Genomic DNA, 13,759 nt, shown 5'->3' with positions numbered 1-13,759 from the left:
TCATTCCATGAAAACTCACAGGAAATACTAGCTTAGACATTTAACATAAGTAGAAGTGGTTTCCTTGTTTCCTTATTTTGACCTTGTATTTTTCAAAGCAAACATATTTCCAACAAGGTTGAACTATTATTTTCAACTTGGTACAAACCTTCTCCTGCTTAAATACTAAAAGATCCCAAATGAGGCATTAAAATGAGCAATGACCCATTTGTTGCCCTCAAACCTTTCTGTTTCTTACCCACAAAATGAGCCGACGTGCTCAGGTCGTGGTAAATGTCGCTGCAGAATGAGATCAGAGGTGGATCAAAGCTACAGGACTTTTTATTCTCTATGAGTAATACTGGGCTGAATTGGACATTGATTTTTAGGGGTTTTAATCTTTCTTTGCAATAAATAATAATTCTCCTGCTGTCTGCCTGTCGCTGTTGATGTCTCTTGTCCTTTAACTTTCCGCCTCTCCCTCTCTCTGACACAGGCGATAGAGCGAGAGCGACCGGAGAAGTACCGGAAGCTTCAGGAGGCGACACGCACGGCGCAGACCCTGGTCGAGCAGGGTAACACACACACTCACACACAATCACACAAATTCATTCACATGCATACAAACACATGCACGCACACCCTGTCTGTCCCCATGGCAACCCCTCCACCTGTCCCACCCTCTCTCCTTGTCTCCATAGAAACACTGTCAGAGAGAGGGACTGATAGGGAGAAAAAAAAAGAGGGAGAGAGATGTTTCTTCTTGTCCGTCCTCTCCTCTGCCGTTGTGCAGTTGTTGGTCTGAAAGCAGAGAAACGCTTGATTTATACTTTTCACTTTTTCACTCCTGCTTCTGCTGTAGCAACAAATCAAACATACCAGAACTGAACTTACTGAACAGAGCTCGGTGTGTGTGGAAGTGAAGGGGAGAGACGGAAATTGTATCTAGACTGTTTATGCAAACAATCATACAAATGCATCACAAAGGTCATAATGTAGAGCATTGACTTTAAGTGAATTATACCAGAATTAGAACATGCCAGGGAAATAATCAAAGACCCAAATACAATATTTTTCTTCTTCTCTCAATATGTTCTGCCTTCCCTGTCCAATCTGTGACACACACACATTATCACTCCATCCAAGTGTTCATATTTAAAACGTCTCTCAAACATTGTTGGACAAGATTCAGGAAAATGAACTCAATTCGTCACAATTTATAACACGTCCCATTTAAAACAATGTAACTTTACATAGAGCCTGTCAGTAAAGTGATCAGCTACATGGTTTCTGTTATTATGTTTTTAATATAATAACAGGAAATTTAAAGGAATAGTTTGACATTTGAGAAATTAAGCTCATTGTTGCTGAGAGGGAGATGAGAAAAACGATGATATAACAGTTGGATAAAATGCTGAGACAGTTTAAAACAGCTATCCTGACTATTTAACAAACCAAACCATCCACAACATTGTAAGTGTCACGATTCGGTCTGTTTTAGTTTTGTTTAGATGTATTTATCTTTGAGGTCTCATTCTTCCCTAGTGTTGCTGGTTTTTCCCTTGTGTGTTTCCTAGTTTAGTCTTCAGTGTTTCCTGTGTTATTTTTAAATTTCAAATCCTTGTGTCCCTCTATGTTCTAGTGTGTCGATGTTTAACAGTGGCTGTATCCGAATTGCCAAGTACATACTCAATCTTTCAGTAGGCAGTACGTACTATCTGTGCTGTATACTGTTTAGTATCTACTATTCAGTATGCACACACAGTAGGCAGATATTTGTTCCTACTTCTTCTGATTCATTCAGTATGGAAGTGACATAATTTACGTTACCCAAACCGGCCGCATTCACCCGTTTTTTTTTGTTTTTGTTTTTGTTTAGCTTTATTCAAGAAGAGTAATGCGCATGTACAGTCAGGTAAACAAAAAACAATATCACAATGTAAATCAAGTAAAAGACAGATTAAATAACTAAATATCATACAGTAGCCTTCATAAAGAAAAGTACAAATGAAAGACAGTAATATACAGAATATAAAATAAACCAATAAAGACACATTTAAATAGTGAAATCATTATTTAAATAGAGGGGGAAAGGTTTTATAATAATGCAGACATTTGTTATATTTTCTGTTGTTAATTAAAAGTAGTGATTTCAGTCGGGACTTTAACTCTAGATTAAGAATTGATTCAATTAATCCACGCTTGTTTGTTTTGATTTGGAGGCGGACGTGAAGTGACGATTTACGTTTAATTTTGCACAGCATTGTGGGTGGTAAAACACAATTCATTTCCTGAAAGCACGCATCCGATCCATACTGCATAAAACCAGAAAGTTAGTGTGCATACAGAAATGTTCAGTATACTGAGGTGGACCCAAAAAATGCATACTGAAAGACCACTGAATAGTTCTGCATACTGAACTGTGGCTATTCGGAAAGGGCCTCTGTGTTTCTTGCCCTCTGTGTCAGTTCATTGTATGTTGTAAGTAGCCAGTGTTGATTGTTGCAGTGTCAGTTTTTGCTCGTGCTCCTGTATGGCTCCCTGTTTTTTGATCCCTGTGTTTTTTGTTGAACTTTTGGGAGTATTTAACCTTTATTTTTACCAGGCAAGAATTGCTTGAGATCAAATCACCTCTTTTTCGAGCAAGGCCTGGCCAAAATGGCAGTAGTAAAAAATAAATATAAGACAAACCTAAAAAGAAACTACAGACATGAGAAAAAGAGACAAATACAGTCCAGAAGGTGAAGAAGAAGAAGGAGGAGGAGGAGGAGGAGGATGAGATCATGTTAAACAAAAACAAACACAACACCACAATACACACTAAAAGAACAATTATGTGATGATGATAAAATACTACGCAGTGAAACATTTACACACTCCAAAATTAGCCATTAAAAAACTTGTGAGCCGAGTTTTAAAATCATGAATAGTGATGAGTTCCTGCAATTTGAGTGTTTTTTTGAAGACTGTTCCATGCAGAGGGAGCAGAGTACATGAAGGCCCTCTTCCCAAACTCAGTAAGTTTTTGTTTGCCTTTGGCCTTTTTGATTATTAAATACTTTTAGTTTATTCTGCACTTGGGTCTACCTCTCCTTGTTTTCCAACCGTTCATGACAGAAAGGATTCAACAAACAACATTCAGTAATGAATAGTTGGTGGAACTTGTAGCTTTTGACTGAGCCAGGCTAACCATTCCCTCCTGCCTCCAGTCGTTATGCTAAGCCAAGCTAACTGGCTGCTGACCATTTACCCAACAGACAGGAGAATGGCATTATTGTACAAAGCTTCTTAAAATGGGCCAAGTCATTACATTCATGCCAATATTTGGTGTAATTTAGATGTTATTGCAACAAAATTATTTGAGCCATTTGCCACTTGCTTATTGACATTTTTGTAGTTCTTTTGTGTTTGAAGTGAGCAAATAAAGCTATCCACCTGTCCTTTTACTGAGCTAGCTTGTCTCTATAAAAAGTCAAATGAAGTCAGAGAGAGGATTCTGGTAAGACAGAAAACAAATACCCTGATGCCTCTCATAGCATTAGGCTAATGCCACATTGCATTTCTGGAACAGCATCAGCCATATTCTAGACCTTTAAATGTAAATGGAACATAATTGAGCAACGATTACTGGAAGAAGGAATCTTAAGAGAACGTCAGGAAGCTGATGCAAACAGGTGCAGGTTTTCATTTTCTAGGCACTGGACTCTTCTGGGCACTTTAAATCACCCATTTGGATAAAAAAAGTGTCAGTTTGCATTGTGCATGACTGCTTAGAAAGGTGTTTGTTTGTGTGTGTTCGTGTTAAGTGGACTGGTGAATCAACCATTTCTGGAGCTCATTCTGTATTTTGTGCAGAATTTGAATAATTACCTTACCTCTCCAACATGTGACATTCGCCAGATTTTGTTTGTATTTGTGTCTGTCCCCTACAGAGAGACAAGTCATATGGTGTGAACTGTGATGCGTCCATTACTGTGTGTGTGTTAAACACCGTCCTTCTCTCTCCCCCTGCAGAGGGGAGCCGTGCTGATGACATTGCCCAGGCAGCCGAGCAGCTGAACCAGCGCTGGGTGGGATTCTGTGCCCTGTTGGCAGACAGGCTGGCATGGCTGGCTTACCAGGCAAAGGTAAACACATCCATGTATCTGCCTGTTACTTTGCAGTGTCACAGAAGTAAACTAAATACAAAAGGTCGTTGAAAGCTCTGACTTTATCAGCTGTAGTGTTGATGATGCTCACGAGTCAATGGCATTGTAAATTTGTGATAAAATCTATATTTTTTCATTATGGTGTTTTATCTAAGCAGATCTGATTACCACCTTCACCACTTCTTTAAGTGAATCATTTGAGCCTCTACTGTTTCTTTTGGCAAAATATGCAGGACCATGTCTTTGAGGAATTTCAACCAGCAAAAGTGTTTGTGGAATCTGCAGCTAGCTGTAATTATACAGAACATTTCCCCTGTCTGCTTGAACCTATCAGATGAGTCATGCTTTCATGTTTTGTTGGGGAAAATAGTTTGAGAATGTTAACTGACGTAAAAAGTAATTTCCCAACCGTTACTTTCTTTAGTGTTTTTCATGTAGGAAAATGAATGAAAACTGTAAGGTGTCTAAAAGGCATGCCAAAAAGCATGAAGTGAGCCTCTAGCCAACCCTGTTAAAATGTATAGCCAGAAAATTGCTTTGCAGGTACAGAGAGAGAATCTCAACGTGACATGACTCACTCTCAGGTTATCACAGCTTTGAATGGGCTCGGTCTTTCTGCCTTACACGGCTCTACTCCAGTAACGGAAGAAGTCTGTGAAACAAGACAGATGTTGCGTGGGTGTTTGTTTGTCTCATGGTACCAAAAGAACCTTCACCTTTACTCAAAATGTGATTTTTTTTTACGTGTGTGTGTCCTGCAGGTTTTGGCTTTCTACAGCTTGTACGAGCAGTGTGAGCAGGCTGTGGACAACAGCGAGAACTGGCTCAAAGTCCAGGCACCTCCAGCGTCTGAACCAGAAGCGCTCAAAGTACAGCTGGACCGCTGTCGGGTGAGTGTCAGCGAGAAGATGCTGTTTTGATTCTTTTTGTAAATAGATGCAACATTTGATTGAGTTCTCCTCTTTTTGTGGAAATCCAATCATGGTGAGGTCTATTTAGTTTCATTTCCTTCATGTACTGTTTGTCATGTATTCAGCCTGTCTGAATTTCTGTCTCTTTCATGCATCTGTTTGTCACAGCAATTATCTGTAAGTATTTCATTCTTTATATGTGTTTATTTCAACCCACATGCCATTGAATGTAATTTCATGTTTTTAGATGACAACACTAGCAAAAGAAGCACAGTGAGTTTTCATTTCTGTTTAAAACTTAGCGAGCAGCTAGGTAGCTCAGTCAAAGCTAGCTGAGCTGGGGCGCTGGTGGCCCAGTGGTTAGTGCGTGCGCCCCATGTATGGAAGCTGTAGTCTTCCAAGCGGGCGGCCCAGGTTCACATCCAACCTGTGGCTCCTTTCCCACATGTCATTCCCCCTCTCTGTCTCCCTGATTTCCAACTCTATCCACTGTCCTATCTCTCCAATAAAGGCCCAAAAGCCCAAAAATAAATAATTTTTAAAAAAAAGCTAGCTGAGCTCTGTCCAGTTCTAAAGCTTCAACATTTTTTTTTACTTACTGAAGTCATTGAACACAACACTGTGGTGCAATGGTTGATGGACCTTTTTAAAGGTAAAAATTTGGCAATTTGGGGGGAGAGATGAAGGTGTTCCAGCAATGCCAGATTTTGAAAACCCCTACTTTTAACCAGTGAATACCCCGCCCACCATGAATGAGTGGGCGGGGTATTGATCAGCAGAAAAACACACACATAGAGACAGGTTCACTTCGATAACATCGACACAGCAGGAGAAGAGAAGTGACAGCAGGCTTTGGATAAACAAACTTCTGAAAAGCGAGACGAGAGAAAGGAAGGTATAATTAAAGTAAAAGGAAGGACACAAGAAAAGGGAGACAGTGAAGAGACAAGTAAATGCTCCAGACTTTCCAGATGAGAGAAGACGGAGAGAAAAGGGGGGAGTTCAGCATCCAAATAAAACCAAAAATTAGAATAAATCAGAAAGGAGAGAGAGAGAGATTGTCAGATAAAGCTGGGAGAAAAGGAGATGGAAGAAAAGTGAAATTAGATTGTCTTTCGAAGAAACGTCGAGCTTCGGCTGCACACAAATTCACACAAACAAGGTTTTCCCTGAGAAGAGCGCCCACACATTTTCCCTCGCCGACTCATACACACAGATTTAAAATGCACACTTGATACCACACAGAAATACTTTCTGAGATCCTTTCTTTATATTAAACAGGAAAGGCTTCGGAGAAAATAAAACATTAACTGAAACTTTAAAACGACCTTCCCGCCGGCAAATCATGCTGCCGACTGTTAGTTTATGAAAATATATTCTGTCTAGCTTCTAAATGCCTGTGTTTTCTAACATTACTCATGAATAAGGAGCGTGTCGCTTGGCTTTAGGCTACAGTGTTAACTCACACTCTGTTACAGGGGGATAAGACTGAGCTGCAGTCAAAGCTTTAACCTCAGGATGGTTCAGTGAATATTAACCTGCCGTACCTGCTCAATCCTGGACTGATCCTCCTCATTTTCCACCAGGCTCCACTTGAATTACTTACGGTTTGAAGGATAAGTCTGGTGACAGTCTGTAGTTTTTGTTTTTTACCTCTTAGAATCTCTATAAAAAGATCCAAACCATCATTAATGAATGAATTGTCATGATCCAGCATATTCTACAAAACCATTAACTACAATTATTCCCTCAATTTAAACATACAAGGAATTTGACTTGTTGTTTGGTGCAAAACAATTGGCAGAGGACTACGGCGAACCAATTGTAACTTATAAAGATGTTTTACATGTGTTTTGATTTCAATGTGATTTGCAAACAATCGTGATAATATATGATAATAATAATACCACATTTTAGGTCACATACTGAGAAAGTATAACAGTAAAATAAGGTATAATTACGTGCTTCATCCATGTATATACAGTCCTTTCCATAAGTGTTACCCTAAGTTGTATTCATGAGCTAGTATAAAGACAAGCACTTTCTCCTCTCTATGCTCAGGCAGAAATCAGACGTTTGACTTCATAGACCTCAAAGGAGATCGTCAACTTGACTGATCTGACAGAAAACACTTTGTAGCTCTGATGAAGCGCGGTGATAGTTGTTGTTTACCTGGCTGGTATCCATACGACCCACAAAGCTTATTCTTTTTAATCACGCCAACCTTCTAAGTCTCCTAATGCCAGTTTTACTTCCACTCTGTGGCAAAGTTATCTCCGTCTTCAGCTGCATGATTATAGTGGATTAAATCAGGTTTAATCACAAACATTTGTCTTTCAGCAGAGAGATAAAGCTCTAACCTTACCTTTACCCGTAATGTTTGACAGCATTCACCTGGTATCAAGACAACATGTTTTCTAATAAAGCACCTCAACATGTACATCTGTCAACTTACGTTCTGTGTGTTCAGTAGGATTAGGAATCACAGAGTAAATCACGATACGATACATGACACAATATGTGGCTCATGATAACATTAATATCATAATACAGGGATTCTGATACTTTATATAGCAGAAGAGAATTATTAAATGATCCATCCTGGTATCTGATTAAAATGCTCCTCACAATGTCAAGTGCCGGATTAATAATTGTATTCTTTTCTATTAGGGGTCAGTTTCATCTCGTATCACGCTTAACTTCTTTTTACTGCTGTCAGACATTAAGCAGCTGCGTCCTCCTTCTTCTTCTTTCAACCTGATAAAAACTTTTTCTTTGGCCAATTAACTTCTGTCCACACCCCCCTCCTTCATGGCTTCAGCTCTACCATGAGGAGTCATGAAGAAGTGTCACAAGTGTGAGGCTATATTTTTATTTGCACCAACCATTGGATCATTGTATTACACAAAAATTACGGTACATGAAAGTTTCCATCAAAAGACATGCAAACTTGTACTTTTTACCAGGCTGGTGAACACAAACCAAATGTAAAAAAAATGATAGAAACATATTTTTCTGAGACACAAGGTTCTTCTCCTCTTCCTATGCTGATAAAGAACTCATCTATCTTTCTTCTCTCTGTACGTTTTAAAGATCATGAGAAATTGTTTCAAAGCTCAGTTTCACTTTTGCTGAGCTGTTCCAATTTCCTGCTTGATTTCCTCCTCATTAACAGTTGGGAGTGTATTTAAACTTTTCTGTGAAATAGAACTGAATGAGCATATGGCGGGCCGAGTGAATGAACACAATTCTTTAACACAGACCAGTTTTTATTGAACTAGGAGGAACATATGGAATAGTGTTTTCCCCCCTAAAATCTCCATCGTAGAAACAGAGGAGTTAGTCTGTGTTGACCCCTCACCTCTTCTTCTTAATCAAACATACGACCATTTCTCCCTCTCCTTGTCCCTGCAGGAGGAGGTGGCTCGCCTGGCTGCCCTGCAGCCTCAGGTGGAGCTCCTGGAGAAGCAGCTTGAGGAGCTGAAGCAGGAGAAGGAAGGAGAGGAGGACCAATCAGCCTTCCTAGACGCTGACATCGTCGCCTTCAAAGAGCACTACCACCAAGTCCTGGAGGATCTGAGGGCGAGAGAGAGACAGCTGCATCTGGGTGAGAGAGGAGAGATGCTGATCCACTGCAGACACTTAATCCTGCAGTTTAGTGCTGAACAAAAGGGCAGACCTTTAGTACTGCACCTCGTCACCCCTCGCTTTGTTTACATGCCCTCAATTTCACCTGTTGATGTTTGAAGTTTATAAGGGCAAGTACTGCATTAATGCATTTACTTTTTAAACAGTTTTAAGTTTCCTAAGCATAGGGGTTATATCAGTAGATTTAGACATCATTCTGAATATTTATGACACCGAACCAGCTTGACTGAAAGCTCACCAATGCTTCAATATCATCGCAAACCATCTGCAAGTCAATAAAAAAATGAACTCTTTAAGCATTTAAAACAACCAACTTCAATGCCAGATCAGTTCATGTCAAAGGCATGTGAAGTAAATCTGCACATAACTTTCATGAACAGTTTGGCTTTGGTGAAAATAAAAACTGTCTTGACGGCTCTGAACTTTAAAGGAATAAAAAAGCTGGAGAGTCCAAAATAAAGAAGACAGAAATCATACCTCATTAGCTTGAGTGCTTTGAACTGATCCACAGTGAAGGCTAACACACACGACAGTTATGCAAAGGGTTCAAATATTTCTCCTTTTGGAGAGGCCATCCGGAGGTTGCTCACAGGATGGTCGGTAACACGCTGACCTGTTTATAGAGACAATGATTATGACTGACCATGATTATACCTCAAGTACTCCATCATCTTTCAAGCTAATGTGTTCAACAGTGGTATGTCAATGTGATTGTCTTTAAATAATATTAAATACAAATCCCTCTCTAGCTTATTTTAAAAGAAAGACACAGACATTTTTAACCAAGCCTTTAAGCTCTCTTGGCTTACATTCAGCTCACCAAGAGCAACACATTTCTCGTTCAGACCCACTTACACTTACAACAGAAGAATATTCTTTTCACCTGCTTCCTTTAGCTGCTTGCCCAATGATTATCAAGCAGGAAGAGGACTAACAGTCAACCTTTAATTATTTGAAATAAGACTGAAACACAGTGAAGAATTCAGCATCGAATTAGTTTGAGTCATTTCAGCAGACGTAACTAGATCCAGTGTAGATCAAGTTTAATACCATGTATCTACCTTTTCCCCTCCGTCTTTGGATGCCAGATGCCAGCAGACACTTCCAGACCTGCTGCCCTGGAGATGTTAAACAGTGAACTCATAATAATAACTTTTAAAATAAAAGTGTGAAGAAGCCTGAGCGGTTTATCAAAAAGACATTTCAATTACCATGTAAGAAACGGTGCTTCACTCCAATTCAAACCAAGCATTTTTTTGTTTTACAATTATTGAACAGCCCCGTGGATTATATTTTAATTAGATATCCATTAACATATAAAAAGATAATTATAATGAAGAAATCCTGGCATTTCTTCATTAAGCAAATAAATGGCTTCTGCGTCTGCTTTATCACTATTGTCGTTATAAGCTGCACAATCTTGATTTGATTGGCTTTAATATTGTGCTATTATCTTGTCAGGTCATCAACAACACAGTACGTCAAATAGTACATTTGCAGTTATTGTAAAAAAAATAAAAAAATCTTTTTACAATTTCTTCCATATTTTAACGGAGATCCTGAGCTTGGTCTTAATCCTGCTCTTAGGAGGATAGAAGCGACAGTTTCCAGCTGCTGACAGTCAGCCTTGACAGCCTGCTGTAGCCCACACACTGCTTCAGACAGACCAGGAGTAACAAATGTCTCTACCCACAGAAAACCAACATTCAGCAGAGACACACTTGTTGTGGTTGTTGAAAAGCAGAACAAATGTGTTGAGATGTTGCAAACACATCTGCAGCCTACAGCAGCATCTCTCAGTGTGGGTAGATGTGCGGATGAAAACAGGAATGTTTCCATATCGTCTGCATGCCAATTACAACCACAGAGCATCTGTGTGTTTGATACAGCACAGCGTGACGTATTGTATAAGGTTGTTTAATAAATCATCCTGGCAGAAAACAACACTTACCATCCAGCATGGCTGATATCAGAGATATTATTTTATATTCCAGGCTGAGCTTCATAATAAGTCAAACATATTGAAACCATTCACTGACTCATAACAGTCTGTTGCAGAATAATATAGTAGGAAAGACTGCTTTTTAACTGAATGACCTCAATGTAACAAACATCTACCTAGTTAACATATCCTCTGGGTGAGAGTCTGAATCTGTGCCCGCTTCAGTCCTGAATAATGCCCACAGTGACATCTGTAGTCTGTGGAGAGTGGGCAAGAAACAAGATCATTTACATATGGAGATCTGTAAGGCATCATTATCTTAGATTTTACACTGACATCTAACATATTTTTGAATGTGAGGCCAAAGTCCAGATGTACCTGACATTTATGAGCATTTAAATATTCAGAATGAGCAACAGCTACACACATTTTCATGACACCTTCTTTAGTCACACCACACAAAGGAAGGCATCATCATTCATGGACTGCAACTGGAAGTCTTTTCAGAATATTTACATGTTAATGGAAATGTACATTTAATATTATTAAGATCTTGATTCACTCTGAAAAACTTCTCTTACAGTTCTCATTGGCTACAAAGTCATACAGTGTGCAGTAATACAGAACTGAAGCCTTGAGGAATATATACAGGGGCGTGTCCATACTTTTTAGACTGGGGGGCCCAACAGGGGCAATGACTTGTGCAGGGGTGGTCTGAAGGTCTGAATAAAGAGCGTTTATTTACCCCTTCTGTCTGCACTAATCACATCGACTTTGAAGTAACACAGGATACTGGCAACATAAACATCTTCTTAGCTTAAATCTTCAAGGACTCAAAACAATGTATGTCTAAAGTCACAATTTAAAGTATTTAAAAATTGCAAACAAACATCTGCTCACTGAAAACTATGATGTTGCAACACAGCCTGAATGGTGTATTTCAATATAAGTCTCACCTCTGGCAAGGCAAATAGACAATAATAGGGAAGGATTTTGGGGTTGCACCAGGGTGGCTAATAAGATCTCAAGGGGGGCCCATGCCACCCCTGGCCAACCCTCGGGACACCCCCTAAATATTACATATAGCTGCTTCTCCAGGAGAATAAATATAATACATGAATCAAGGAGAATCTAATTAAAATACCCTGAACAGCTTTGTCATTCTGCCCATGATGCTCATATTACACTACGCCAATTTAACATGTGGTTTACAAGTTGAGTGACTCAGACTGTTATGTGAACAAACACTCGATGTGCACCCATGTGGTTACACCTTTCCACCTGTCTACATGGTGAGCAGCAAGGGAGTGTGTCAGTGCGTCACTTAGTTTAATCTCTAGTGCTACTCTCACTTCGTTTGTGTGTGAAGACGCTCTCTGTAGTGAAAACATCCACAATGAGACTTAATGAGATTGAAAAGCTGCAGCCGGCAAGACAAGAACAACTCACACAGATGCTGTGACGAAAAGAAGAGCACATAACTATTTATATCAATGAGGGAGGGAGTGATGGAAGGAAATGAGGAAACAAAAAATATCGCCAGTGAAAAAATGACCCAGGGGGTTGGGGGACTTCTTGAGAGACAGATGCAGAGAGTGGGAAGAGAAGGAGAAAAGGAAATGAAGTTGCAGGGAGAAGAAAAGATGCTGACAGCCAAACAGACAAACTTCTTCACTCACTCAGACAGCTTCTTCCCTCGTGCCACACACTGCGCTTTTCTCAACCCACGCCTAGGGTGAGAAACCCAGCACATATTCAGCTGCTCACACTACTACTCACACATATATGCATGTGTGCAGACACTTACTGACTGATTCCAGTGCCTCATTCAAGTGCAGCTGAGGGCATACAGAAAAAGATTTCTCTGAAGGTAATGCAACAGTTATATCAATGGTGTGTTTTGACCTTTCTGGCTTTCTTTTTGAAACTCTTTTTGCTTCTGCAGTCACTTCAGGTCAGCTCAGCAGATTTTGTTCAGTCAGACTTACTACCACTGCCACTAAAGGATAGATCATTTATATTTCACACAATGTATTTTTAGAATAGATTTTATTTAACTTAAAAAAAAAAAGTGTAATTTTGTGTTTTATCTTTTTTTTTGGTTTGAAGTCTTACAACAGCACAGATCCCCTGGCAGCCCCTTTGACGTCTGTTTCTGTCTCTCCCTGTCTGTCTCTAGTTTTGGAGAGCTTGCCCCCAGCTCGTTATAAAGAAACCATATCAGCCCTGTTGGCATGGTTACAACAGTGCGAGGCCAAGCTGGCCATCCCATCCACGGCTGTTACAGAGTATCCTATTATGGAACAGAGACTGAAGGACGTTCAGGTACGAACACACAAACACACACACACACACACACACACACACACACACATAATCAACAGTTCTAACAATTTTCTGATTGTTTCAAAGGCCGTAGGACTGTCAAAGCTGATCAGTCCAGAGCTGTGTACTGAACAGTAATGTTGGTGGTTTGTGTATCGGTAGCTCACGATTTGGTGTGAATCACAGTTCATTACGCTGTAATGTGGGTATACTATAATCCCATCATCCACTTGGAGTAAGCTGTGATTCAGCTTGAGGTGGCTTTGCACTGAATCACTGTGTATGCTCTCGACAACACTGCTGCTCAGATCTGTTTACAAATTCCCATAAAAAGCCAAAATGGATGTGGCTCTACAATCCTGTGGGGCTGTATAACACTGTAATCAGTTTTTACAGCGAGTTGTAAAGTTATATTGCCGTCGGCGATGCCAAACTGCCAAAGCAGCACTCTTTTAAAAGCTGCTTTTTTTGCTGCTCTTTGAGGTAACAGACAGAGGATAAAGACGGGAGAGAAAATAGATGAAATGCCCCATTAAGTAAGGGTCTGATTCATACCCACTACCCTCTGAGGAAATTGTGTGAATCTGATACATCGGGGGACTTCCCCAAATCACTGCTGTAAACATAAAATCCCAGTAGAACAAATCAGTAACGTAAAAGAAGTGTTCATTGAAATAGAAAAGGTCATTTTCAACCATCTATTGATAGTAAATGATGGATTAAAGGAGCATGTAACATCCTCTTTAAGATATGTCTACCTAAGAAACAAGATGCTGATGAAATCCTCTTTAAACGGTGACTTTAAA

General features: G+C 39.8%; 1 protein-coding gene across 2 annotated transcripts in view; it reads left to right on the top strand.

Moving 5' to 3' along the window:
* dmd (dystrophin) overlaps positions 1 to 13,759 on the top strand; it is a 241,290-nt gene that overhangs the window by 126,510 nt on the left and 101,021 nt on the right. For both annotated transcript variants that reach the window (XM_061032963.1, XM_061032962.1), the window contains exons 21-25: positions 476 to 554; positions 3,994 to 4,106; positions 4,889 to 5,017; positions 8,453 to 8,645; positions 12,808 to 12,953. In XM_061032963.1, coding sequence (XP_060888946.1) covers positions 476 to 554; positions 3,994 to 4,106; positions 4,889 to 5,017; positions 8,453 to 8,645; positions 12,808 to 12,953 — 660 coding nt within the window. The remainder of the gene's footprint in view (positions 1 to 475; positions 555 to 3,993; positions 4,107 to 4,888; positions 5,018 to 8,452; positions 8,646 to 12,807; positions 12,954 to 13,759) is intronic.

This window comes from Labrus mixtus, chromosome 24, assembly GCF_963584025.1.
Source record: "Labrus mixtus chromosome 24, fLabMix1.1, whole genome shotgun sequence".
NCBI lineage: Eukaryota > Metazoa > Chordata > Actinopteri > Labriformes > Labridae > Labrus > Labrus mixtus.
Note: the sequence above shows the minus strand (reverse complement) of the source record. Positions and strands in the feature narration are given on the sequence as shown.